This window comes from Callithrix jacchus, chromosome 1, assembly GCF_049354715.1.
Source record: "Callithrix jacchus isolate 240 chromosome 1, calJac240_pri, whole genome shotgun sequence".
Classification (NCBI taxonomy): Eukaryota; Metazoa; Chordata; class Mammalia; order Primates; family Cebidae; genus Callithrix; species Callithrix jacchus.
The window spans coordinates 177,236,329-177,263,513 of record NC_133502.1 but is presented as its reverse complement, the minus strand read 5'-3'; the positions used below and the strand labels follow the sequence as shown (position 1 = coordinate 177,263,513).

General features: G+C 51.5%; 2 protein-coding genes and 1 non-coding gene across 17 annotated transcripts in view; 2 read left to right on the top strand and 1 right to left on the bottom strand.

Moving 5' to 3' along the window:
* Positions 1–1,412: 1,412 nt before the first annotated feature.
* Positions 1,413–26,537, top strand: DYNC2I2 (dynein 2 intermediate chain 2). Of its 2 annotated transcripts, none has more exons than XM_009003574.3 (9): positions 1,413–1,610; positions 19,468–19,716; positions 23,349–23,458; positions 23,932–24,089; positions 24,556–24,665; positions 25,052–25,219; positions 25,392–25,624; positions 25,938–26,075; positions 26,217–26,537. In XM_009003574.3, the coding sequence occupies exons 1-9, from the start codon at positions 1,425–1,427 to the stop codon at positions 26,218–26,220; spliced, it is 1,356 nt and encodes a 451-aa protein (XP_009001822.1). In that variant the 5' UTR covers positions 1,413–1,424; the 3' UTR covers positions 26,221–26,537. The 2 variants fall into 2 exon arrangements, with proteins under 2 accessions (XP_009001822.1, XP_002743432.1); XM_002743386.4 differs by having other exon boundaries at positions 25,918–26,075.
* On the top strand, positions 16,339–16,477 carry LOC118147922 (U4 spliceosomal RNA). Its single transcript, XR_004734624.1, has one exon. It is a non-coding gene; the product is annotated as a U4 spliceosomal RNA (small nuclear RNA).
* The window catches only part of SPTAN1 (spectrin alpha, non-erythrocytic 1), an 81,799-nt gene continuing 81,141 nt past the window's right edge, over positions 26,528–27,185 (bottom strand). For all 14 annotated transcript variants that reach the window (XM_054244360.2, XM_078329024.1, XM_054244365.2 and 11 more), the window contains one exon: positions 26,528–26,982. In XM_054244360.2, the coding sequence (XP_054100335.2) occupies positions 26,857–26,982 (126 nt within the window). In that variant the 3' untranslated portion in view covers positions 26,528–26,856. The remainder of the gene's footprint in view (positions 26,983–27,185) is intronic.

Here is a 27,185-nt window from a genome sequence, read left to right as displayed (position 1 = left end):
ACCATGCCTGGCTAATTTTTAAATATTTTTGTGGAGAGGGAGTCTTGTGGCCAGGTGGAGTGGCCTATTGCCCAGGCTGGTTTTGAACTCACGGCTTTAAGCGATCCTTTTGCCTTGGCTTCTCAAAGTACTGGGATTAGAGGTGAAAGCTACCGCACCCACTCTATTTGTTATTATTTATTTTTATTTTTTTAGTCCTCAGGTCAGAATCTCCAGTGTTATTTAATTTTAATTGCGGTAGGGCGTGGTGGGGGCGGGGAACCACATACGTATAAAAAGCAGTTCCTGGGCCGGGCGCGGTGGCTCACGCCTGTAATCCCAGCATTTTGGGAGGCCAAGGCGGGTGGATCACGAGGTAAAGAGATCGAGACCATCCTGGACAACATTGTGAAACCCCGTCTCTACTAAAAATGCAAAAAATTAGCTGGGCATGGTGGCGTGTGCCTGTAATCCCAGCTATCGGGAGGCTGAGGTAGGAGAATTGCCTGAACTCAGAAGGCAGAGGCGGAGGTTGCAGTGACCCGAGATTGCACCATGGCCCTCCAGCCTGGGTAACAAGAGTGAAACTCCGTCTCAAAAAAAAAAAAAAAAAAAAAATCAGTTCCTTCCTCAGGGTGAGAATTTAATTTTCTTTTCTTTTTAGAAACGCGGTTTCACCATGTTGGCCAGCTTGGTCTTGAACTGCTGACCTCAGGTAATCCACCCGCCCTCTGCCTCCCAAAGTGCTCGGATTACAAGCATGAGCCACCACACCCGGCCTTGGGTGAGAATTTAGTAAGACCTTCTGGGCTCTTTTCCTGACACACAGTAGTCACTCATAATTTGGCTATTTGGTTTTAATTTCGATTTAATAAGCATTTTTCTGTAGAAGACCTCATTTGGGCTTCACAACTTTTCAACCACATTTAGGATGTGCGTAGGGATATTTTTCATCATTCTATTGAGACAGAGACTGAGGATCAAAGGGAGACCACTTAGCGTCGAGGTGGCAGCCAATTAGAGTGGCGTGGTTCTCGGATCTTCTGGAAGCATCGGTTGCTCAACCAGATCTGCGCGCCCAGGCCCAGAACTCGCGGGCCCGGGACAGCCGCAGGCTCCCGCCCTCGCCTCGCCTCTGCGCTTGGCCGCTCGGCGCCATCTTTGAATCTGGCACCAATGCCTCACTTCCGCAGTTTTCCTTGCATAGGGGTAGTCGCGTTTGCCCTGATCCTGCTTTTTCTGGATACAGGGTATGCAAAACTGGTCAGGCTTCTCTCTCTTGCCAAGAAGAATCATTCATTTTCTTTCTTTCCGGCCTTGCAGAAGGCGTTGCGACCAATTCAAACATGGCGCCGCAAGCCTCAGGTTCCCGGTTTCCGCTAATGGCGGTGTAGTGGCGAAGGTCACGTCTTAGTGGACCGGCGCGAGAGGGCGGAGCCGTCTCCATGGCAACCCGCGCGCAGCGCTGGCTGCTCAGCCTGGTGGGAAGCGCGGGTGCTGCGGCGCTGGCAACCGGCGGGGTTGCGAGCGGCCCGGGGCCAGGGCGGCCGGGACCGTTGCAGGATGAGACCCTGGGTATGGCGTCCGTGCCCTCGCAGTGGAGGGTCGTCCAGGGCATCCGCGGGGAGACGGTGAGGGCGCGGGTCCCGCGCGGAGGTACGCGGGTGGGAATGCGTGGGCGCAGCGCGGCCGCCGGGCGGGTTCAGGTGTCCCACCGTTTGCCTTTCCAGTTTATTGCGTAGAAACTAACCCAGAGGATACTCTCGGCCCATTCTTTAAATAACAACAAAAAATGGAAAAACAACACCTCCAAGGATCCCAAGTTTTGAAAGATTTTGTGTGAACTGCAGTTTTTAAGCATTTCAAACAACTTTTTAGGTTTTGTTTCGTTTTTTTTGAGACAAGGTCTCGCTCTGTCGCCCAGGCTGGAGTGCAGTGGTGTGATCTTGGCTCACTGCAACCTCAACCTGCGGTGCTCGAGTGATCCTCCCACCAGAGCATTCAGAGTAGTTGGGACCTTAGACGCTCGCCAACATGCCTGCTTGTTTCTTTCTTTTACTTTTTTTTGGTAGAGTTGGGGGTCTCACTATGTTGCCCTGGCTGGTCTCCAATTCCTGGGCTTAAGCTGTCCTCCCTCCTTGGCCTCTCAGGGTGCTGGTGGTGTTACTGGCGTGAGCCACTGAGTCCAGGCTTTTTTTTTTTTTTGAGACAGCGTCTCGCCCTGTCACTCAGGCTGGAGTGCAATGGCACCATCTCGGCTCACTGCAGCCTCCGCCTCTCAGGTTCAAGCGATTCTCCTGTCTCAGCCTCCCTTTAGCTGGGATTAAAAGTGCCCGCCACCACGCCCGGCTAATTTTTTTGTATCTTTCGTAGATCCAGGTTTCACAATGTTGGCCAGACTGGTCTTGAACTCCTGACCTCGTGATCCACCTGCCTTGGCCTCCCAAAGTGAGCTCTTCAAAGCGGTGTGAGCCACTGCGTCTGGCCTTTTTCTATATTTCTTTTTAATGCCCAAACTGCATCGTAAATTCTAGATAAGCCAGTTTTCCAGTTGTTTAATCAAACGTGCACAAAAGGAGGTTCTCTGATGAGATGAGGGGCGGGGCTGCTGCGAGGTCACGGTTTCAGCCAAGGGGTCTGTGCAGACTTTGAGCTCGAGCACCTGCCGTGTGCCAGGATCTGTTCTGGGTTGGGGACTCAGAAAAGCAGACAGACATCTCTCCCTTCTGGAGCTTACATGGGGTGGTGGAAGGGGCTGTAACGTTAACAGTATATTTAACAAGTAGTGTTAGAAGGTGAATAGTTCCATGGACAAAAGAAAAAGAAGGCTGAAAGACTGGCAGGACTGGGTTGGGGATTGAGAGGGTGGTTTGCTGGGTGGGCTACAGTGAGAGGGTGACATTTTAGCAAAGACTTGGAGGAGTGATCATGGGCTGAGTGGATATCTGGGTTAGAGTCGTCTAGGCAGATGAAAAGTCAAGTGCAAAGTAGGGTGCTGTGGCATGGTGCCTGTAGTCCCAGCTAGTTGAGCGGCGGAGGCAGGAGGCTGCCTTGAGCCCAGGAGTTCGAGGTTGCAGTGAGTTATGATTGTACCACCGTGCTCCAGCTTGGGTAACAGAGTGAGACCCTGACTCCACAGGGGGGAAAAAAAAGTCAGATGCAAAGGCCCTAAGGCAAATCTGTCTGAGGATGCAGGTGGGGTTGGAGCGGAGTGATGGGGAGGGAAGAGTGGTCCAGGTGAGGTCAGAGAGGGTAAGGTAAGGAAAAACAAGTCAGGTAGGGCCTTTTAGAGGACTTAGGCTTTCCCTCTGAGTGAAAATGAGCAGCATCAGGTGCTGCCCATGTCCCAGAAGAGAATACTGAGGCTAAGCTTGCTGCACAGGTGGTTGAACCTGCAGAGAGGCCAGATCCTCCTCAAAGCCGGTGAGGTTTCCATGAAGTCTTACTCTTGAGGACTGATTGCTTTCTTTTTTTGAGGGGTGGGGATGGAGTCTTGCTCTGTCGCCCAGGCTGGAGTACGGTGGTGCAGTCTTGGCTCACTACAGCCTCTGCCTCCCGGGTTCAAGTGATTCCTCTGCCTCAGCCTCCCAAGTAGCTGGGACTACAGGCACGTGCTGCCACGCACGGCTAGTTGTTTGTATTTCAGTAGAGATGGGGTTTCACCCTCTTGCCCAGGCTGATTTCGAACTTCTGAGCTCAGGCAATCCGCCCGTTGATGACAGATTTCTTGCTGCAGGCCTATAAATCTGCACAGCTGAAGCCAGGATCAGATCTGGCTTCCAATCACTTCCCACTTTGCTGTGCTGCATAAGAACTGTTTTCATGGAAAGCCAGGGCAGTGGGTGCTGTAGTTAACTGTCCATCCTTACCACAGGTCAGTTGATGATTCAGATGCACTGGCTTTTAAACAACACTTGAAATAGCTCTTGCTTGCTGAACATTTCTAGAAGATTCTAGGTTGGGATGGGGCTCAGTGGCTCACACCTGTAATCCCACACCCAGGAGGCTGAGGCGGGTGTGTCACCTGAGGTCAGGAGTTCAAGACCAGCCTGGCCTCTCTACTAAAAATACAAAAAATTAGGTGAGTGTGAAGATGTGCACCTGTAATCCCAGCTACTCTGGAGGCTGAGGTGGGAGAACCACTTGAACCTGGGAGGCAAAGGTTTCAGGGGGCCGAAATTGTGTCACTGCACTCTACCCTAGGCCACAGAGCTAGACTCCATCTCAAAAAAAAAAAAGCCACTGTGCCTGGCCGAAAATGATTCTAATACTTGGGTGTGAAGGCTTTTACCTGTGAGGGTGGTTCACTTGAGTCACTGCCAGCTCTTGTCTTAACTAAGAAAATTCTTTTTTTTTTTTTTTTAAGATGGGGTTTCACCATCATGGCCAGGCTGGTCTTGAACTCCTGACTTCAGGTGATCCACCCACCTTGGTCTCCCAAAGTGCTAGGATTACAGGCATAAGCCACCGCACCGGCCGGAAATTCTTATATGTTGTAAGAATGTTTCAAGGGCCAGAAGAAGGTGGCAAGTTACTTTTTCTTTCCTCCTTTCCCTTTCTTTTATTCTCTCTGCACTCTTCCCTTCTCCTCCCTCCCTCCCTTAGTTTCTTTTTTCCTTCCTTCCTTCCTTAGGGTCTTGCCCTGTCTCCCAGGTAGGAGTGCAGTAGTGCCGTCTTGGCTCACTGCAGCCTCCAACTTCCAGGCTGAAGCCATCCTCCTGCCTCAGCTTCCTCAGTAGCAGGGACTACTGACACACCACTGTGCCCAGCTAATTTTTAATTTTTTTTTGAGACAGAGTCTCTGTCACCCAGGCTGGAGTGCAGTGGCATGTTATAGGCTCACTGCAACCTCTGTCTCCTGGGTTCAAGTAATTCTCTCCTGCCTCAGCCTCCCTAGTAGCTGTAACTACAGGTGTGCACCACCACACCCAGCTAATTTTTGTATTTTTTTTTTTTTTTTTTTTTTTTTAATAGAAATGGGTTTTCAACATATCAGACAAGCTGGTCCCAAACTCCTGACCTCTTGATCCACCTGCCTCGGCCTCCCAAAGTGCTGGGATTACAAGCGTGAGCCACCGCACCTGGCCTATTTTTAGGTATTTTAATAGAGAGAGGATCTGGGTCTTAGTAGTTCAAGCTGGTCTCAAACACCTCCTGGGCTCAAGCAGTCTTCCTGCCTCAGCCTCCCGAAGTGTTGGGATTATAGGTGTGAGCCACTGTGCCTGCCCAAGTTGCTTTTTCTTTCTTTGCTTTTTTTTTTTTTTTTAAACAGAGTCTTGCTCTATTTCCCAGTCTGGAGTGCAGTGGCATGATCCAGGCTTACTGAAACCTCTGCCTCCCAGACTCAAGAATTTTCAAGCCTCTCTTCCAAGTAGCTGGGACTACAGGCGTGTATCAGCTAATTTTTTTTTTTTTTTTTTTTGGAAACAGGGTCTTGCTCTTTTGCCTAGGCTACACTGCAGTGGTGTGATCTCGGCTCACTGCGACCTTCACCTCCCAGGCTCAAGCGATTCTCATGCCTCAGCCCCACCATGCCCAGCTAATATTTTATCTTTTTAGTAGAGACAAAGTTTCATCATGTTGTCCAGGCTGGTCTCAAACTCCTGACTTAAAGTGATCTGCCTGCCTTGGCCTCCCAGAGGGCTGGGATTACAGGTGTGGACCACTGTGCCTGGCCCACCTGGATAATTTTTGTATTTTTAGTAGAGATGGGATTTCACCATGTTGGCCAGGCTGGTCTTGAACTCCTGGCCTCAGGTGATCCTTCCACCTTGGCCTCCCAGAAGAAGAGAATTGCTTGAATCCTGGAGGCAGAGGTTACAGTGAGCCAAGATGGTGCCACTGCCATCCAGCCTGGGTGACAGAATGAGACTCTGTCTTTAAAAAAAGTTGGCTGGGCACAGTGGCTTGTGCCTATAATCCCAGCACTTTGGGAGGCTGAGGTGGGTGGATCATGAGGTCAGGAGTTTGAGACCAGCCTAGCCAATATGGTGAAACCCTCTCTCTTCTAAAAAATATAAAAAATTGGCCGGGCGTGGTGGCTCACGCCTGTGGTCCCAGCACTTTGGGAGGCTGAAGCGGGTGGATCACGAGGTCAAGAGATCGAGACAATCCTGGTCATGGTGAAACCCCGTCTCTACTAAGGATACAAAAAAATTAGCTGGGCATGGTGGTGCGTGCCTGTAATCCCAGCTACTCGGGAGGCTGAGGCAGGAGAATTGCCTGAGCCTGGGAGGCGGAGGTTGCGGAGAGCGGAGATCGTGCCATTGCACTCCAGCCTGGGTAACGAGAGTGAAACTCCGTCTCAAAAAAAAAAAAAAAATATATATAATTAGGTGCAGTTGCTTATGCCTGTTGTCTTAGTTACTCAGGAGACTGAGGCAGGAGAATCTCTTGAACCCAGGAGGCAGAGGTTCAGTGAGCCAAGATTGTGCCACTGCACTCCAACCTTGGCGACAGAGTGAGACTGTCTCAAGAAAAAAGAAATCTGGCTGTGGTGATGGGTGCTGTAATTCTAGGTACTTGGGAAGCTGAGGCATGAGAATCGGTTGAACCTGGGAGGCGGAGCCTCCAGCAAGCCGAGATTGTGCCGCTGCACTCCACCCTGGGCGACAGAGTGAGACTGTCTCAAACAAACCCAGCATCTGTTACTTTGGTGTTTCGGCCCACAGCAATGATATGCTTATTCCATCCACATCCCTAACATCATGCATTCATAGGTCAAAGTTCTGGTTCACAGACCCTTCCCAGTAGTAAGTTCAGTGCAGGCTAAAGTGTTTGTAATCAACCAGGCCTCCAGGGTTGGCAGCTCCAGTGAGATGATGTTGGAAAGCAGCAACTTGTTGGTTGTTACTTTTCTGGACACTGAATGGAGAATCTTTAGACTTTTGCTCAAGTTTTCACTTGTGTTTACCAGTCTACTCTTGATACTTTTTTTTTTTTTTTTTTTTTTGGAGACAGTCTGCTCGGTTGTCCAGGCTGGAGTGCAGTAGTGTGATCTCAGCCCACTGAATCCCGGGTTCAAGTGATTTTACCTTGGTCTCTCGAGTAGCTGGGACTACAGGTGTGCGCCAAAATGCCTGGCTAATTTTTGTGTAATTTGTTTTTTTTTTTTTGAGACGGAGTTTCACTGTTGTTACTCAGACTGGAGTGCAATGGCACGATCTCAGCTCACCGCAACCTCCGCCTTCTGGGTTCAGGCAATTCTCCTGCCTCAGCTTCCCGAGTAGCTGGGACTACAGGCACGCACCACCATGCCTAATTTTTGTATTTTTAGTAGAGACGGGGTTTCACCTAGTTGACCAGGATGGTCTCGATCTCTTGACCTCGTGATCCACCCGCCTCAGCCTCCCAAAGTGCTGGGATTATAGGCGTGAGCCAACGTGCCCGGCCCTGTTTTTGCTTTTTTTTTTTTGAGTCCGAGTCTTGCTCTTGTTGCCCAGGCTGGAGTACAATGGTGCAATCTTGGCATACCACAACCTCCGCCTCCCGGGTTCAAGTGATTCTCCTGCCTCAGCCTCCCAAATAGCTGAGATTATAGGCGTGTGCCACCATGCCCAGCTAATTTTGTATTTTTGGTAGAGATGTGGTTTCTCCATGTTGGTCAGGCTAGTCTCGAACTCCTGACCTCAGGTGATCTGCTCGCCTCAGCCTCCCAAAATGCTGAGATTACTGGTGTGAGCCACCGTGCCTGCCAATTTTTTAAGAAGTTTCTTGTAGAGACAGGGTTTCACTGTGTTGCACAGGCTGGTCTTAAACTCCTGACCTTGAGTGATCCTCTCAGAATGGTAGGATCACTACATGTGTGAGTCACTGCACTTGTTTATTTATTTTTGAGACGGAGTCTCGCTCTGTCACCAGGCTGGCATACAGTGGCTTGATCTCGGTTCACCTCGACCTCTGCCCCTAGGTAGCTGGGACTACAGGCACACATCACCACACCCAGCTAATATTTGTATTTTTAGTAAAGATGGGATTTTACCATGTTGGCCAGGATGATCTCGATCTCTTGACCTTGTGATCTGCCCACCTTGGCCTTTCAAAGTGCTGGGATTACAGGTGTGAGCTACCGCACCCGGCCTACTACACCTTTTTTTTTTTAACTTTTAGCAGGAATTTTTTTTAACGTATTAAAAGAGTCTTGTTGTATTGTGCAGGGTGCAGTGTAGTCGTTATTCGCAGGTGTGATCGTAGCATACCTTCTGGGCTCAAGTGATCCTCCTGCCCCAGCCTCCGGAGTAGCTGGGACTAAACATGTGCACTGCCATCCCTGGCTGATGTTTTATTTTCTGTAGAAACAGTGTCTTGAATCGCATCTTGGCCTTTTGGCTAAGATGGAGTGTAGTGTCTTGACGGTGTGGTGGCTCACACCTGTAATCCCAGCACTTTGGGAGGCTGAGGTGGGTGGATCACCTAAGGTCAGAAGTTCAAGATCAGCCTGGCCAACATTGCAAAACCCTGTCTCTACTAAAAATACAAAAATTATCTGGGTGTGGTGGCAGGTGCCTGTAATTCCAGCTACTCGGAGGCTGAGGCAGGAGAATTACTTGAACTCAGGAGGCGCAGGTTGCCGTCAGCCGAAATTGCGCCACTGCACTCCAGTCTGGGTGACAGAGTGAGACCATATCTCAAGAACAAAGAGAAATATGAATGGTCTTTGGCCTGACTTGACTTTTCTTGCCACATCCCTATTCTTTTAGAGGGATAGAGTCCTGGACCTCGATTTTCTATCTGAGTTTGAGGGTGCAGATCGTTTTTATTAGCAGATTGTCCCTGGGCTAGTAACTCGATCTCTCTTCTGTGAAGTGCGATTGTTAGAATGCTTCTTAAGGGATTGAATGGGGCTGTTGACCAGAAAGCTCTGTGAAAGCCAGTGCTGTTGGCTTGGAACTTCTGAGAGTCAGTGACTGCCCCACTGTCTCAGCTGAGGGTGCCTCCTCATCCCTCTTCTCCAACATAGTCAACACTGGAATGCCCTGGAAAGTATTGAAAAATGTGGGCTCCTGGCTTCTCCTTGCAGTTACTGTGACCACTTTGGATGCGGTATGACCTGGGAATCTGGTTTTATAAAATCTCCCCAGATGATTCTAATGCATAGCAAAATTTGAGAACCACTAGTTTAATCCAGCTTCTTTCCAGTAGACTCATTTTTTTCTTTTTTTTTTTGAGATGGAGTGTCACTCTCTTGCCCAGGCTGGAGTGTAGCAGCACAACCTCTGCCTCCTGAGTTCAAGTAATTCTCCCACCTCAGCCTCCCCAGTAGCTGGAATTACAGGTGTGTCCCACTATGCTTGGCTATTTTTTGTATTTTTAGTAGAGATGGGGTTCACCATGTTGGCCAGGCTGGTCTTGAACTCCTGACCTCAAGTGATCCTCCCACCTTGGCTTCCCAAAGTGCTGGTGATCTGGTTCTTTATCCCAGCCTGGAGTACAGTAATGTGATCGTAGCTCACTGCAGCCTCAAACTCTTGAGCTTAAGTGATCCTCCCATCTCAGTCTCCCGAGTCAGTGGAACTACAGGTGCCTACCCTCACACCTGGCTAATTTGGAAAATTTCTGTAGAGACAGGTCTTGCTTTGTTACGCAGCTGATCTTGAACTCCTGACCTCAAGTGAGCCTCCCACTCAGCCTCCCAAAGTGCTGGAAATACAGCTGTGAGCTACCATGCCTGGCACGTTCAACCATTTTAGCAAGTGTTCAATTCAGAGACATCAAGTATAATGCCAGTACGCAATCATCACCACTCTTTAGAAGACTTTTTCTTGATATGGGGGTCATTTTTGATATTCAGGCCTATCTCCAATGATGTTACCTCCTTGAGGGCAGGGGTGAGTCTCCTGTAGTTTTTAATGTCCCAGGTGCACCTAGGAAACACTGAATTGAATGGTTTCTTGTGTGCCTTCACCCCTGGGCAGGCTTCTGCTGCATCTCTCCTCCTCTGAATTAACCTAGCTGCCTATCTCTGGGACTAAGTGAGCACCTCTTCTGGACTGGCTGTAGCTTCTGGGCTAGCAGGTTCTCTGTGGATTTTTTGTTGTTGTTGTTTGTTTTTTATACAGAGTCTCACTCTGTCACCCAGGCTGGAATGCAATGGCACAATCTCGGCTTACTGCAACCTCCACCTGTCAGGTTCAAGCGATCCTCCCACCTCAGCCTCCCTAGTATCTGTGAATACAGGTGCCCACCAACACTCCTGGCTTATTTATTTATTTTTAGTAGAGACGGAGTTTCACCATGTTGGCCAGGCTGGTCTTGAACTCTTGACCTCAAGTGATCTGACCTCTTCTGCCTCCCAGAGGGCTAGGATTATAGACCTGAGCCACCCTGTCTGGCCCTGCCTTGCTGAGGAGATTCTCTAGCATATGGCACCCCCTGCTGGAGCAGGCTTGTTTGACACAGAGTCTTGCTATGTTGCCAGGCTGGAGCGCAATCTTGGCTCACTGCAGCCTCTGCCTCCTGGGTTCAAGCGATTCTCCTGCCTCAGCCTCCTGAGTAGCTGGGATTATAGGCATGTGCCACCACACCTGACTAAGTTTTGTATTTTTAGTAGAGATGAGGTTTCGCCATGTTGGCCATGGTGGTCTTGAACTTCTGGCCTCAAATGATTCTCCTGCCTCGACCTCCCAAAGTGCTGGGATTACAAGTTCGAGCCATTGCGCCCAACCAGTGTTTAGTTTTCATTCAGTCAGAGAAGCTTGGGAGTTTCAGTCCAACTTGTGGCTTGGGTAGGAGGTTTTCTAAAACAGGGGTCCTTGTGGACTTTCCAGGAGACATCTCTCCTTTCTGGGCCTCAGTTTCCTTTCTCTGAGAGGCAGGAGTGCTGACGTTCTGGGCTTCTCCATGGCTGCAGGCTCTCTTGGACATGGAGAGCTGGCTTCAGGCTGCAGAGGATCCCTGGGGCTTCAGACTCAAGAGGATGGACCTTACTGGTCTTGCTTTGGTAATTACTGTTCTCTGATTCCTTCCGAGGACCTCCTGGTGTGATTTCATAAAGTCTGGCCCAGCCCTCTGTATTGCCCTGAATGCACTTTCTAGGTGTGTGAGGCCGGCTCTGGGCCCTGTGTCCTCAACACTTCACTTAGACAGGATCCTGACCCTCAGGCCCTATTTTTTTCTCTGCCTTACCAGGGGGCCTCTTATTGGAGCCTCACCCTTGTGCCAGTCACACACTGCCTGGCATGGTGGCAGGGTATGGACTTCGGTCTCATCCCCAAAGGGATCTCAAACACATGGGAAGCTGACTTAGGTATCTCGGAGCACAAAGAATAATGGTGGCTTCTGACCAATTCACAGACGATTTGCAGGTGCAATGTTACTAGTTTAAATATTTTTTTTCTTCTTAAGTTTTCCTTAGTATTTTGGCATTTGTTACATTATTTGCCTGAATAGTTAAGCAGCAAAGTAATATTCATCAGTATAGCTGAATATGACTGCAGAAGGGTGTGCTAGCCGGGCACGGTAGTCCCAGCCACTCAGGAGGGTGTAGTCCCAGCCACTCAGGAGGGTGTAGTCCCAGCCACTCAGGAGGCCCTGGTTGGGAGGATCACTTGAATCCAGGAGAACTCTGGAGACCAGCCTGGGCGACATGGCAAGACTCCGTCTCTACAAAAATCTTTAAAAATTAAGGCTAGATGACTCACGTTTGTAATCTCAGCACTTTTGGAGACCAGGATGGGAGGATCAGAGTCTAGGAGTTTGAGATCAACTTGAGCAACATAGTGAGACTTCATCTCCATGAAAAAGAAAAAAAAATTGCCAGGCATGGTGGTACATGCCTATAGTCCTAGCTATTTGTGAGGCTGAGGTGTGAGAATTGCTTGAGCCCAGGAGTTTGCTGCAGTGATCCATGACTGTCACTGTACTCCAGCTGGGGCAACATGGTGAGGCCCTGTTTAAAAAAAACCCAGCTAGGTAGCCATACCTATAGTCCCAGCTATAGGGAGAAAGTAGAGGCTGAGGTCTGATTGTTAAGCCTGTGAGATCGAGGCTGCAGTGAGCTGAGACTGTGCAGTTGTACTCTAGCCTGGGCAACAGAGTGAGACCCTGTCTCTGCAAAAAACAAAAAATTCTGAAGCAGTTTGGATAATTTTTTTTAAATTTTTTGAGATGGAGTCTCGTTCTATTGCTCAGGCTGGAGTGCAGTGGTGCAATCTCAGCTCACTGCAACCTCTGCCTCCCGGGTTCAAGTGATTATCCTGCCTCAGCATCCCAAGTAGCTGAGATTACAGGCACGCGCCACCGTACCTGGCTAATTTTTGTATTTTTAGTAGAGATGGGTTTTCACCATGTTGGTCAGGCTGGTCTTGAACTCCTGACTTCAGATAATCTGCCTGCCTTGGCCTCCCAAAGTGCTGGGATTACAGGCGTGAGCCACTGCGCCCAGCTTTATTTTTGGAGACTGAATCTTACTCTGTCACCCAGGCTGAAGTGCAACTTCTGCTTCCCAGGTTCAGGTGATTCTCTTGCCTCAGCCTCCTGAGTAGCTGGGACTACAGGCACGTGCCACCACACCCAGCTAATTTATATATTTTTAGTAGATAAAGGATTTCACTATGTTGACCAGGCTTGTCTGGAACTCCTGACCTCAAGTTCATCTGCCCACCTTGGCCTCCCAAAGTGCTGGCAGCCACGGCACCTGGCTGGGTAAAACACACATACGCACACCCCACACCCCACACACCTTGCCTTCTCTGGACATTTTAGCTTGTGGTTGTGATTGTCTGTTAATTTTATGTTGAGATGTTTATGTAATATCTCTTACACAGATTGCTGTGATCATAGGCACACCTCAGCAATACTGTGGGCTCAGTTCCAGAACTACAGTGAAACAAATACCGCAATAAAGTGAGTCGCAGGAATTGGTCCGTTTCCTGGTGCATGTAAAAGTTATGTTTATACTATATTATCATCTATTAAGGTTAATAGCAGGTCTGCAGAAAACATAAATGTTCATAATTAAAAATGCTTTAGGCGCAGTGGCTCACAGCTTTAATCCAGCACTTTGGGAAGCTAAGGCAGGTGGATCACTTGAGGTCAGGACTTCGAGACTAGCCTGGCCAATAGGTGAAACCCCGTCTCTAATAAAAATATAAAACTCGGCCAGGCACGGTGGCTCACGCCTATAATCCCAGCACTTTGGGAGGCCGAGGCGGGTGGATCACGAGGTCAAGAGATCAAGACCATCCTGGTCAACATGGTGAAACCCCATCTCTACTAAAAATACAAAAATTAGCTGGGCATGGTGGTGCGTGCCTGTAGTCCCAGCTACTCGGGAGGCTGAGGTGGGAGAATTGCCTGAACCCAGGAGTTGGAGGTTGTGGTGAGCCGAGATTGTGCCATTGCACTCCAGTCTGGGTAATAACAGCGCAACTCTGCCTCAAAAAAAAAAAAAAAAAAAAAAAACAACTAGCCAGGTGTGGTGGTGCACATCTGTAATTCCAGCTTACTTGGGAGGTCGAGGAAGGACAGTTGCTTGAATCTGAGAGGTTGAGGTTACACTGAGCCGAGATTGTGCCATTGCATGCCAGCCTGGGCGACAAAGCCAGACTCCATCTCAACACAAACCAACCAAAGTATTGCCCAAACTCACAATCATCTGAACCTTCAGTGAGTTGTAATCTTCTTTGCTGGTAAAAGGTTCTGGCTCAATTGGGGTGGCTACGGCAATCCCATAAAATAACAATGAAGTTTGCCACATCGATTGAGTCTTTTTTTCACAAGACACTTCTCTGTAGCCTGTGGTACTGTTTGACGGCATTTTACCCACAGTGGAACATCTTTATTTTTTTTCTAGACAGGGTCTTTCCTTGTCATGGGTTCAAGCAATCCTCTCACTTCAGCCTCCCGAGTAGCTGGGACTATAGGGACATGCCACCATGCCTGGCTAATTTTTAAATTTTTTTTTGTAGCAATGGGGTTTCCCATGTTGTCCAGACTGGTCGAAAACTTTTGGACTCAAACGATCCACCTGCCTTGGCCTCCCAAAAATGTTGGGATGACAGACGTGAGCCACTGCGCCTGGCCAGTGTTTGTATTTTTTTAGTAGAGATGGGGGTTTCACTGTGTTGGCTAGGCAGGTCTTGAACTCCTGACCTCAAGTGATCCACCTGCCTTGGCCTCCCAAAGTGCTGGGATTACAGGCATGAGCCACGGCACCCTGCCAATTTTTGTGTTTTTTTTTTTTAGTAGAGATGGGGTTTCACCAGATTGGCCAGGCTGGTCTCCAACTCGATCTCAGGTGATCTGCCTGCTGCGGCCTCCCAAAGTGCTGGGATTGCAGACATGAGCCACCACGCTCATGACGGGACAGCTGGCGGGTGAAGCAGTCACATCACACACAGCATTTATTGATGAAGTTCACCATCTCATGTTGGCACAATTTGTGGTGCTGCAAAACAATTAAAGTAGTACATAGAAGATCACTGAAAACAAATCACTATAACAAATGTATATTCAGAATGAATAAGTTTGGGCTGGGCGCGGTGGCTCACGAGGTCAGGAGTTCAAGACCAGCCCGGCCAAAATGGTGAAACTTTGTCTCTACTAAAAAAAAAAATACATAAAAAACTAGACAGCCGTGGTGGCACTCACCTGTAATCCTAGCTACTCAGGAGGCTGAGGCAGAGAATTGTTTAAACCTGGGAGGCAGAGGTTGCAGTGAGCTGAAATAGCGCCATTGCACTCCAGTCTGGGCAACAGAGCGGGTCTCCGTCTCAAAAAAAAAAAAAAAGTTTGAAATATTATGAGAATTACCAAATGTGGCAGAGGCACAAATTAAGCACATGCTCTAGGCTTGCGCAGTGCAGGGGTGCTGGGATCCTTTTTGTGAAAAGTGCTACATCTGCAAAGATGATGAAGCAGAGTGTAGTGACACGAGGTACAGTCAGGCTTCCAGCGTGTTTAGGAGAGAGCGCCATGAATGACTAGGATGCAGTTGGCTGTGGTCAGGTCAGATAGTTTAGTGGCAGGTAGGTTGGTTGGGCAAGGTGGCTTATGTCTGTAATCCCAGTACCTTGGGAGGCCGAGGAGGGAGGATCACTTGAGCCCATGAGTTGGAGGTCATCTTCGGTAATATATATATTGAGGCCCTGTCTCCGTAAGAAAAATTTTTTTCTTTTTTTTTTTTTTTGAGATGGAGTCTTGCTCTTGTGCCCGGGCTGGAGTGCAGTGGCATGATCTCAGCTCACTGCAACCTCTGCCCCCCGGGTTCAAGCGATTCTCCTGCCTCAGCCTCCCGAGTAGCTTGATTACAGTTTCGCACCACCAGGCCCAGCTAATCTTTTTTTTTTTTTTTTGAGATGGAGTCTCACTCTTTATTTTGCGGAGCTAGTTGAGGTTTTATTTTGGACCACAAATAAGCAATCGAAGACTGGGCTCGGTGGCTCTCACCTGTAATGCCAGCACTTTGGGAGGCCGTGGTGGGTGGATCATGAGGTTGGGAGTTCAAGGCCAGCCTGGCCAAGATGGTGAAACCCCATTTCTACTAAAAATATAAAAATTAGCCGGGCCTGTAATCCCAGCTACTCAGGAGACTGAGTTAGGCAATTGCTTGAACCCGGGAGGCAGAGGTTGTAGTGAGCCGAGATCATGCCACTGCACTTTAGCCTGGGCGACAGAGCAAGACTCTGTCATTAAAAAAAAAAAAAAAAAAAAAGGCAATTGAATTGTTTTTTAGCTGGAGGCATTGGAAAGGGGTTCCCAGGCAGTAAGCTCCCTGCAGGTGGCTGCAGGCTAGGGCTGAGCCTCGGGTGGGTCTCCTGTTCCCTGTGCTCCTCAGCACAGGGGCCTCCCTCACAGGCTTGGGGCAGCCACAGGAAGTGTAGACTGGGAGGGGCTGCTGCAGCTGTTCACTTGGGCAGGACGTCAGAGGACTTGGACACCACCTTCCCATTTCGGGTCTCAATCTTCTTCACACCATGGCCCTGCCGGAGCTGATGTGGCAGAAGAAGCTGGAGCCCAGGTTGTAGCTGAGGCCAGGGCTTGGGAGGCCCCCATAGGCTGAGCTGAGACCACCTGCATAGCCACTGGTGGTCTTTGTATGAATACTCAAGTTCTGCATTCCACAGGACAGTCTCTGTCGCCCAGGCTGGAGTGCAGTGGCGTGATCTCAATTTACTGCAACCTCCGCCTCCCGGGTTCAAGCAATTCTCCTGCCTCAGTCTTCTGAGTAGCTGGGATTACAGGCATGCTCCAAGTCTGGCCAATTTTTGTATTTTTAGTAGAGATGGGGTTTCTTCATTTTGGTCAGATTGATCTCAAGTTCTTGACATCAGGTGATCCTCCAGCCTCAGCCTCCCCAGTAGCTGGGACTACAGGCATGCACCACTGTGCCTGGCACAAAAAACATTTTTAAAAAAATCTAGCTTTGTGCAGTGGCAGTATTGTAGCCAATGAGGTTTATCCGAGGCGTGATTATTGCTAATTGAAAACTTCCCAATACCCCGCCATGATGACTTGAAATATAGTCGGCATTGGCAATTTTTGACAGTCTCTACGGAGACTGAATTATTAAAAAAAAAAAAGCCAGGTGTGGTGGTTGTGCGCCTGTAGTTCCAACTACTTGGGAGGCTGAGGTGGGAGGACTGCCTGAGCCCGAGAGGCAGAGGTAAGTTGCAGTGAGCTATGACCACCACTGCACTCCAGCCTGGGCAACAGAGTGAGACTCTGTCTCAAAAAAATAAAGTCAGGCTGCCTGGGTTCAAGTCGATCACCTTTTGCTGTGTGACCTTGGGTAAGTTACTCAGTTTCTCTGTGCCTCAGTTCCAACATTAATAATATGAAGATGGGATTTACTTTGTAGGGCGGTTGTGAGGAGGAATGAGGTGATGTGGGTGAAGCTCTCGGTATAGTGCCTGGAAGTGAGCTCTTAACGACTGGCACTGTTGTCAGCATTGTGGCTTCCATGGGGTTTGAGGTTCCCACGTAGTCCCTGCACATCTCTGCTGGGCACGTGCACTTTCTGATCTCCCAAACCATTCATTCATTCCTTGGTGTGCATGCTCCCTCGGCAGCCTCCTCCAGCTCTGTGGCTTCAAGTCACATCTCTGGTCAGAAGCTCTCCAGAGCCTGGTGACCTCCCCTGAGAATACTTGATGGCTCCCCATGGGTGGCTGAGGCATCTGAGTCCAAAGGAGGCTGCACAGAAGTGCCCTTTATTCTCCGCCTGAGTGTGACCTCACTTCTGGGGATGCACCATCCACATGTTCTCGATGCAGATCCCAGGGTCGCCCTGGATTCCCTTCTTTCCATGATTCCCGGCCCAACATGTCCTCTTTTGTTTTCCTTGCTCTGTTGCCTAGGCTGGAGTGCAGCGGCACAGACACAGCTCAATGCAACCTCCACTCCCTGGGCTCAAGCGGTCCTCCCACTTCAGCCTTCTGAGTAGCTGGGTCTATAGGCATGGCAAATGTTTAATTTGTAGGTATGGGGTTTCTCTCTGTTGCCCAGGCTGGTCACAAACTCCTGGACTCAAGTGATCCTCCTGCCTTGGCCTCCCATAGTGTTGGGATTACAGGCATGAGCCACTGCACTTGGGCAATTTTCTACCATAACATTTTATTCTGGCCCATGACACTCCTTCCTAAAACTTTCCACTTGGCCGGCTCCTTCATGTCCTTTGCATGACAGCTCAGATACCACCTCCCCAGAGGCCACCCTTGCCGTCCCATGCAGACAGCCGCGCTGGCTGTTCCCTTCCTTTCTCGTGGTCTGCATGTACTCAGTGCTGTGTGGACTTGGTAGGTTTTTTTTTGTTTGTTGGCCTCCCCCCACCCCTGTGTGAGTGCCTGGGGCACAGCGATCCTGCCCATTTTCTTTTCTGCTGTACCCTAACTAGGCAGACGAGGCCTGGCAAGTAAATGCTCAATAAGTAAGTTTTTTTTTTTTTTTTTTTTTTTTGAGATAGTCTTCCTCCATAGCCCAGGCTGCAGTACAGTGGCGTAGTCTTGGCTCACTTTGACCTCCACCTCCCGGGTTCAAGCAATTCTTCTGCCTCAGCCTCCCAAGTAGCTGGGATTACAGACGTGTGCCACCACGCCCGGTAAATTTTTGTATTTTTAGTAGAGACAGGGTTTTAACATATTGGCCAGGCTGGTCTTGAACTCCTGACCTCAAGTGATCCACCTGCCTCAGCCTCCCAAAGTGCTGTAGTGTGTGTGTGTGTGTGTGTGTGTGTGTGTGTGAACATCTGCTATGTGCCAATTACCATACAAAGTGCTGGGGATACAAAGATCAGACAGAGTCTTATGCAAGGGGGCTCACAGTTCATTAGGACACAGACAAGCAGAGAGAACTGAGTGGCTGTGCAGGTGAGGATGGGTGCCAGTGGTGAGACCTCTGTGTGCAGAAGAGAACTGTCCTGGTGGGTCTGGCCCCTTCCTTCCTCCGGGCTTGCTGAGACTGGCCTGGCCCAGCTGGAATTCTGTATGAGATGGGAAGGAGGGAGTGTGGCAGTACAGGACTTTGTCATTGTCCCTTGAGTAGCCACCTGATGAGAGCTCCTCACAGATAGCAGAGACCACAATGATTGCTTCCTCTCAGAGCCTTCGTTTGGTAAAGATTGGGATATCTGTAAGAAAGGGATGCTGGGCCAGGAGTGGTGGCTCACACCTGTAATCCCAGCACTTTGGGAGGCTGAGGCAGGCAGATGACGAGGTCAGGAGATCGAGACCATCTTGGCTAACATAGTGAAACCCCATTTCTACTAAAAATACAAAAAATTAGCTGGGTGTGGTGGCACGCTCCTATAGTCCCAGCTACTCAGAAGCCTAAGGCAGGAGAATTGATTGAATCTGGGAGGCAGAGGTTTCAGTGAGCCGAGATTGCGCCATAGCACTCCAGCCTAGGTGACCCTGTCTCAAAAAAAATAAATAAATAAAGGGAGGCTGGCCTCTCCTGCCCTGTTCTGATGTTTGCAGGGGACCAGTAATAGGCGTGGTGGCAGGGGGGATAGCAAGGCCCTTGGGGGGTGGTGCTCTGCCTCCCACCGGGCAGCTCAGAGTGGATGGTGAAGCTGCCATTGCTCACCCAGGTGCTGGGAGGGCTGCCTGCCAAGGGAGGGCCTGGTGGTGTGAAGCTGGGGTGTTCATGGGCCTGCTCAGACCGTGTGTGCCAGGGTACTGCTGTGAGCCATCATGGTTCTGCCTGCCCTCTGCGTTTTCAGAAATGGAGCCTCTGGCACCTCCAAATCATTGCACCAGAAGTCTCAGGGCAGGCTCTCACTGGCTTGTTTGAGTCACATGGCCAGGCCTAAATTGGTCACTGTGGCTGAGGTAGGGATACAGTGCTCTGATTGGCTGGCACTGACTGAGCGTGAGACATAGGAGAGTCAAGGGGTCATTTCTAACCCAGACCTAACTGAGAGGGGCTCTGTAGCCTGAGATCCACAGCAACCAGGAGGGGGTCAAGTGGAGGGAGGAGGGACAGGCAGGGCGTTGGGGAGGGGCTGTGTGAGGACAGCTGGGTAGTGACGCTCATTTTCATCCCCCCCAGAAAAGTTGCCAGACCGCCAGCATTGTCACTGCTGACACGTCTGCCCAGGTTCGAAATCATGCTGATGCCCAGGTGCAGACGGAGGCCCTGGAGCCTGTCAGTGTGCAGCCCCCATCCCGGTGTGACATCCCCCGGCTCGCAGCCTTTCTTCGGAGAGTGGAAGCCATGGTCATCCGAGAGCTGAACAAGAACTGGCAGAGCCACGCGTTTGATGGCTTCGAGGTGAACTGGACCGAGCAGCAGCAGATGGTAGGGGACGGGCTGCTGCAGCCTCTGTCCAGCCCCTGCCCCACTTTCGTCTGTCCTTGTTTTCCTTCCCACAGAAAACAGCTGTGCCAGTCTTAGTCACAGCCGGCACTCACCAGGCTCATGTCCTGCCTGGTACTGGGCTAGGTTTCCAAAGAATAAGTCAGTGAGCCTTCACTGCTATCCTTGAGAGAAGTGTTCTGTCCATTTTACAGTTAGGGAGATGGATACCCTAAGTGGAAGTAACATCCAGAGTGAAACTGAACGGGTGGGCAGTGGAGGCAGGCTAGAGCCTGGGGGCCCGGCTGCCATCCCTCCCCATATACAGTGTAGTGAGGGTCTTCTTTGAGCCAGGCCCAGTTAAGAGTGTCTCCTGTGGCATCTCATTTACTCCTCAAAACAACTGTATGAGGCCTGGTGCGGTGGTTCACGTCTGTAATCCCAGAACTTTGGGAGGCCAGGGTGGACAGATCACCTGAGGTTGGGAGTTCGAGACCAGCCTGGCCAACATAGTGAAACCCCATCTCTACTAAAAAGACAAAAATTAGCCAGGCATGGTGGCAGACGCCTGTAACCCCTGCTACTTGGGAGTCTGAGGCAGGAGAATCGCTTGAACCTGCTGGAGATTGTGGTGAGCCGAGATCACACCACTGCGCCCCAGCCTGAGCGACAGAATGAGATGGAGTTTTGCTCTGTTGCCCAGTCTGGAGTGTAGTGGCGCAATCTCAGCTCACCGCAACTTCCACCTCCTGGGTTCAAGTAATTCTCCTGCCTCAGCCTCTTGAGTAGCTAGGATTACAAGCACCTGCCACCAGGCCTGGCTAATTTTGTATTTTTTTAGTAGAGACAGGGTTTCTCCATGTTGGTCAGGCTGGTCTTGAACTCCTAACCTTAGGTGATCCACCTGCCTCGGCCTCCTAAAGTGCTGGGATTACAGGTGTGAGCCACTGTGCCTGGCAAAAAAAAAAGATTAGAGTTAGGATCTGCTGTGTTGTCCAGGCCGGACTTCAAATGGTCTCAAGAGGTGCTGCTGACTCAGCCTCCCAAGATGAATGAATGAATGAATTAATTTGTGAGACGGAATCCTGCTCTGCCACCCAGGCTGGAGTGCAGTAGTGCGATCTCTGCCTCCTGGGTTCAAATGATTCTCCTGCCTCAGCCTCCCAAGTAGTTGGGATTACAGGTGCCTGGTACCATGCCTAGCTAATTTTTGTATTTTTAGTAGAGATGCGGTTTCACCATATTGGCCAGACTGGTCTCGAACTCCTGACCTCATGATCCACCCGCCTCAGCTTCCCAAAGTGCTGGGATTATAGGCGTGAGCCACCACACCCAGCCTCCTGAGATGATTTTTTACAAAGTGTAAACATTTCTTAAACCAGAAGCTAGATCGAGAAAGTGAACATTACCAGACCTGCAAGAGCTTCCTTCCACCCCCAGCCCACTGTATAGCTTTGTTTGAAAATAATAGCTTTGTTGAGATATAATTCACATAACTTACCCATTTAAAGTATACAACTCATGGTGAGTTTTGGTTCACAGAACTGGGCAACCATTTTTGGGACTTCCCAGAAGAAACCCCATAACTACGAGCAGTCCCTCACCATTTTTCCCTGGCACTGGCGTCTGCGAATCCTTCCTCCTCTGTGGATTTACGTATTTTGGACATTTCACATGAATGGAGTCACACAGTACATGGCCTTTCGTGCCTGACTCTTTCACTGAGCATCATGTTTTCTTTTTTTTTTTTTTTTTTGAGATGAAGTCTTGCTCTGTCGCCCAGGCTAGTGTGCAGTTGGTTGTGCGATCTCTGCTCACTGCAGCCTCCACCTCCCAGGTTCAAGCAATTCTCTGCCTCAGCCTTCCGAGTAGCTGGGATTACAGGTGTGCACCACCACGCCTGGCTAAGTTTTGTATTTTTAGTAGAGATGGGGTTTCACCATCTTGGCCAGGCTGGTCTTGAACTCCTGACCTCATGGTCTGCCCATTTCAGCCTCCCAAAGTACTGGGATTACAGGCATGAGCCACCGCGCCTAGCCTTAGCATCATGTTTTCAAGGTTCATGAGTGTTGTGGCTTGGATTGGTTGTGCGTTCCTTTTGCGGCTATATAATGTTCCATTGACAGACCACGTTTATTTATTCACTTCTCAGTTGATGGAGTTGGCTGTTCCACTTTTTGGCTGTCGTGAGTAGTGCTTCTGTGGACATTGGTGTACAGGTGTCCGTGTGGACATGTGTTTGCATTTCTCGTGCCTAGGAGGGGAGTTGCTTGTCCTGGTCTCCTGCCAGCTTGTTCTCCACAGCAGAGGCATCTTGCACATGCTATGGCAGTGCACAGGGAGCCGGCTGTGTAGCTTTCTGTGAACATGGGGTCTTTCCAGTGGATAGTTTTTTTACTTTTTTGCAAAATGAATTATTTTTTTTTTTTTTGAGGCAGGGTCTTGGTCTGTTGCTTAGGCTAGAGGGCAGCAGTGCAGTCTCAGCTCACTGCAACCTCTGTCTCCTGGGTTCAAGTGATCTTCCCACCTCAGCCTTGTGAGTAGCTGGGATGACAGGTATTTTCGAACATGCCCAGCTAATTTTTATATTTTTGGTAGAGATGAGGTTTCATTGTCTTGTCTAGGCTGGTCTTGAACTCCTGAGCTCAAACGATCCTCCTGCCTCAACCTCCCACAGTGCTGGGATTACAGGTGTGAGCCACCACTCCCAGCCCTCAGTGGATAGTTCTTTAAGTAGAATCATTAGGTCAACAGATGTGAAACTTTACAAGATCTGGGAGACTGTTTGGATCCCTGGCACACACCACTTCCTGGGCAGCTGGTGCCTACCCCTGGCCGGGCTGGTCATCAGTCTCCTCACATGTGGCTCTGGCTGGGTGGGGGCTGAAAGCAAGATGCTAGAGAGCCTGATAAAAAATTGTGTGCAGCCCGCATGGTGGCTCACATCTGTCATCCCAGTGCTTTGTGAGACCAAGGTAGAAGATTACCTGTCAGGAGTTCGAGACTAGCCTGGGCAATGTGGTGAAACCCCATCTCTGCTAAAAATACAAAAATTAGCCAGGTGTGGTGGTGCACGCCTGTAATCCCAGCTACTTGGGAGGTTGAAGCATGAGGATCACTTGAACCTGGGAGGCAGCAGTTGCAGTGAGCCGAGATCGTACCAGGGCACTCCAGCCTGGGTCACAGAGCAGGACTCTCTCAAAAAAGAAAACCAACTAACCACTACCAGCAAAAAATCATGTGCGTGTAGCACCACGTGATGTCGGGTGGTTGGCTTGGCTCCTGTCGAGTGTCCCGCTTGGCCACGTTGGACTCCTTCATGCTGCTGGGCAGCCACCCTATCTTCCTGCTGCAGCTGCTGAGGCTTGAAAACTGGAATGCTCCTGTGAGGGCAGCCGCTGCTCTGGGCGGGAGCCTGGTTGGCCTTGATTCTCAGGCTTTGCCTTTTGGGCTTCTGGAAGCATCCTGCTGGGGCAGATGTGAGGATGAACGTCCCACATTTTCCTCTAGGCCTTGCCGGAAGACTTGAGGGCCTCTAGGGCTAAGGGTGGCCCGGTCTAGGTGAGGTTTGGTTAGGTGGCCATAAAGCCCCCTGCTGGTGGCTTTGGGACTCAGGATTGGGGATGTCTCCGCAGGTGTCCTGTCTGCATACCCTGGGCTACCCCCCAGCCCAAGCGCAGGGTCTGCATGTGACCGGCATTTCCTGGAACTCCACTGGCTCCGTGGTGGCCTGTGCCTACGGCCGGTGAGTCGCCTCGGGGTGGGTGAGGGGCAGTGTACCACCCCAGGACCCTTGCTGGGCCTCGGTCTCTCCAGCTGCATGTGGAAGGGTTGGCCCCAAGAGCCCATTCTGGGAGTCTCTTCTCAACGCTTTCTGGGCAGGGTTGACAAGTGGCAGGAGAAGAGCAGGGAGCAGGGCTGAGTGCCAGGATCGCCACCCCCCTACCTGGTGGCCCTGGGCCTGCCTACCTTGCCCGTCTGGCTAGCCACTTCCCCATCCTGCATGGCATGGACTGTCCTTGGTGCCTGGGGACCCTTTTCCAGAGAATGCCACGCCCTTGGAGTACTGGAGCGGAGCCTAGGGCATTTCAGTACCCACAGTAGTGTCTGGTGGTGAAAAGGACACAGGTGAATGTGTTGGCTAGTGGGGAGAGAAGTGGGGTGGGTGACAGGAGCCTGACCTAGGGGTACAGCCAGCTCAGGCCTGTCCCTGCACAGGGTGGACCATGGGGACTGGAGCACGCTTAAGTCCTTCGTGTGTGCCTGGAACCTGGACCGGCGAGGCCTGAGTCCCTGGCAGCCATCGGCTGTGGTGGAGGCGCCTAGCGCCGTTCTGTGCCTGGCTTTCCACCCCATTCAGCCCTCCCACGTCGCAGGTGAGTTGCCTGCTGCCTCCACCTCCTCTCCTCTCAGGACTCAGCTTCCCGGCCTGCAGGGGTGCACAGCGAGCTTTCCGTGGGCCCTCTGGCTGGGAGACAGGAAGGTGGGCCCTGACCCCCTTGGCTTGGAGCCCAGGTGAAGCCCTGCAGTTGTGGAACTCAGAGGAGTCTGGAAGGGGGCCAGGGTGAGGGCCAGGGCTGGGGGCTGTGCAGAGGCTGGAAGAGGCAGGTGCCCTTGGGAACCTATCAGTGGGATGGGGCAGGCGATGCTGGAGGGAGCTGCCAGATGCAGGGCAGGGGTGTCCAGCAAAGCTCCCTGGGGTGCAGCAGTGGGGCCGGGACACTCCCTCTGCAGGGACGGCTTCTGTTTCCTGGCCCTGTGTGTGGGTCGGGGTGGGTGTTTGGCCAGGAAGCCAGGCTGGGGACAGGGCTGAGTCTCTGCCCAGGCCCACTGTCCCCGCAGGAGGGCTGTACAGTGGCGAGGTGCTGGTGTGGGACCTGAGCCGTCCCGAGGACCCACTGCTGTGGCGCACAGGCCTGACAGATGACACCCATACAGACCCTGTGTCCCAGGTCAGGGAAGGGACTGCTGGGTGGGGTGGGCCCTGAGGCAGAGCGGGGAGAGGGCGCCCACTCTCCTAGGAAGGTCACCCGGGCGTTGGCAGTTGGACAGCTGCCTCCTGCATTCTCGGAGCTCTGACAGCATGAGTCACCCCCTCAGGAGCCACTCCCAGAGCCCTGTGGCCATTCCCAGCCTCTTCTGCAGGCGCTGCAGCGCTGGAATTCTGGCACTGGAGAGGGCTCTGGGAACCCTCTGGGCCTGCCCCCTAGTGGGTGAGCCTGGCTCTGGGGCCTCCCTGAGAATTCTTTTTTTCCTGGAAGAGGGAGGGTGGGAGTGGAGTGTGATACCTGGGCAGGTGTCCTTTGTCTTCATCCCGCCCCGCATGCTGTCATCTCAGGTGGTGTGGCTACCGGAGCCCGGGCACAGCCACCGCTTTCAGGTGCTGAGTGTGGCCACTGATGGGAAGGTGCTGCTCTGGCAGGGCACTGGGACAGGCCAGCTGCAGCTCACAGAGGGCTTTGCCCTGGTCACGCAGCAGCTGCCACGGAGCACCAAGCTCAAGAAGGTATGTGGTACCCACAAATGGCCCTGGCCTGCACCAGTGAGCCTTGGGGGCGGGAGGGTGTGGCCAGTGGGCCCGACTTGCTGTGATTCCCCCTGTACTGTTCTCTGGCTCTGTTAGGATAGTGCCATCTGATGCCTTTGGCTCTGACCCTTGTGCTGCCATTTATCCACAGTATCCTCGGGGAGAGACTGAGGTGGGCGCCACGGCAGTGGCCTTCTCCAGCTTTGACCCGAGGCTGTTCATTCTGGGCACGGAAGGCGGCTTCCCACTCAAGTGTTCCCTGGCAGCTGGAGAGGCGGCCCTCACGCGGATGCCCAGCTCTGTGCCCCTGTGGGCCCCGGCACAGTTTACCTTCTCTCCACACGGCGGTCCCATCTACTCTGTGAGCTGTTCCCCCTTCCACAGGTAGGTAGGAGAGGCTTCGGCCTCGGGCACAGTGGCACCAGGTGTCCCTGTCCTGTGGGTCCCTAGCCTGCCAGGCCTCATGACAAACCGCTGCAAGTGCTTACCTTCTGCCTTCCCTGAGCCCCACATGCAGCTCTTTGCTGGTTGGTCCCAGGCATCGTCTTTTTCTCTAATGAGAGGACTGACGAGGCCCTTCACAAGCCTGGCAGCCCAGGAGGGGTCTGGTGTTGGGGGCCAGCACCACCCAGACGCCAGCATCAAGTCCCTTGCCTGGCCTCCTGCATCCCATCTAGGAATCTCTTCCTGAGTGCAGGCACCGATGGCCACGTCCACCTGTACTCCATGCTACAGGCCCCGCCCCTGACCTCGCTGCAGCTCTCTCTCAAGTACCTGTTTGCTGTGCGCTGGTCCCCAGTGCGCCCCTTGGTTTTTGCGGCTGCCTCTGGGGAAGGTAGGAAGGGGCCACTGGTCCTGGATCTCTTTAAGGGGTGGCTTGGGCCTTGCTTGTATCTGGGGTTCTGGGTTGGGCAGAGGCTGCACGCGGCAGGACTGAACCGGGTCTCCAGTTTAGTTTCTCTTACTCTCCTTGCAGGTAACGTGCAGCTGTTTGATCTCCAGAGAAGCTCCCAGAAACCCACAGTTTCCATCAAGCAAACCCAGGATGAAAGCCCTGTCTACTGTCTGGAGTTCAACAGCCAGCAGACTCAGCTCTTGGCTGCGGGCGATGCCCAGGGCACAGTGAAGGTGTGGCAGCTGAGCACGGAGTTCACGGAACAAGGGCCCCGGGAAGCTGAGGACCTGGACCGCCTGGCAGCGGAGGTGGCCACCTGAGGGTTCTGGGAGGCGGGTGCAACACTTTGCTGTGCTGAGCCCTGATGTGAACTGAATGAAGAAAAGCAAAGCTTTGGGTGAAGAGTTGTCATTTATTTGTCTTTACATGAAAACAGAGTTGGGGGAGGAAGGAAGGGAGAACAAGAAGGGGAGGAGCCAGCTGCTTTGATTTTTCTGAAGTCGGAATGAGGGCAGCTGCTTCAAGACATGGATCTGGGTCCCCACAGTGACATGGTGATTGTGACTGGACCGGAAGCGGGTTAGTGAAGCACCATTTTCTACTAAGTCTTACTCCAAGCTAAGCAAGCTTAAGGTTACCGTGAAAAGAGCGAGCATATGGGAGTGTACATGCAGCAGGTGACACGGGGCAAGCAGTGTGGGATGGGTGACCAGGGAGCGGCTCAATTCACAAAGAGTGAGCGGGTGAACTCCACGTAGTCGAATGCAGTGGGGAGTTCGCGGCCCTTGCCATCCACATAGGGCTTCATGTGGGAGACGCAGTAGTCGGCTTGTTCCCGGGTCAGGTTCTGGGGGAAGGGATGGTGCCCAGTGCCTGAGCCAGCTACATCCACTTCAAACCCGACCTCCCAGGGCTCAGGATGCTGGGGGCTTGGGGCTCAGGGCTCAGAGCCGCCCCTACGAGCAGATCCAGGACCTCAGCCCATACTGAGTTTTGATTTGTAAGTGGGGAGGAAACTCCTGTACCCAGCAGGGTCTGTTGCCCCAGACT

Coding starts and splice junctions, on each gene's coding strand:
- DYNC2I2 (XM_002743386.4), top strand. CDS start 1,425: ATGGCAACCCGCGCGCAGCGCTGGCTGCTCAGCCTGGTGGGAAGCGCG. Junction 24,090..24,555: donor TCAGCCCTCCCACGTCGCAG/GTGAGTTGCCTG, acceptor CTGTCCCCGCAG/GAGGGCTGTACAGTGGCGAG. Junction 25,220..25,391: donor GGAGCACCAAGCTCAAGAAG/GTATGTGGTACC, acceptor ATTTATCCACAG/TATCCTCGGGGAGAGACTGA.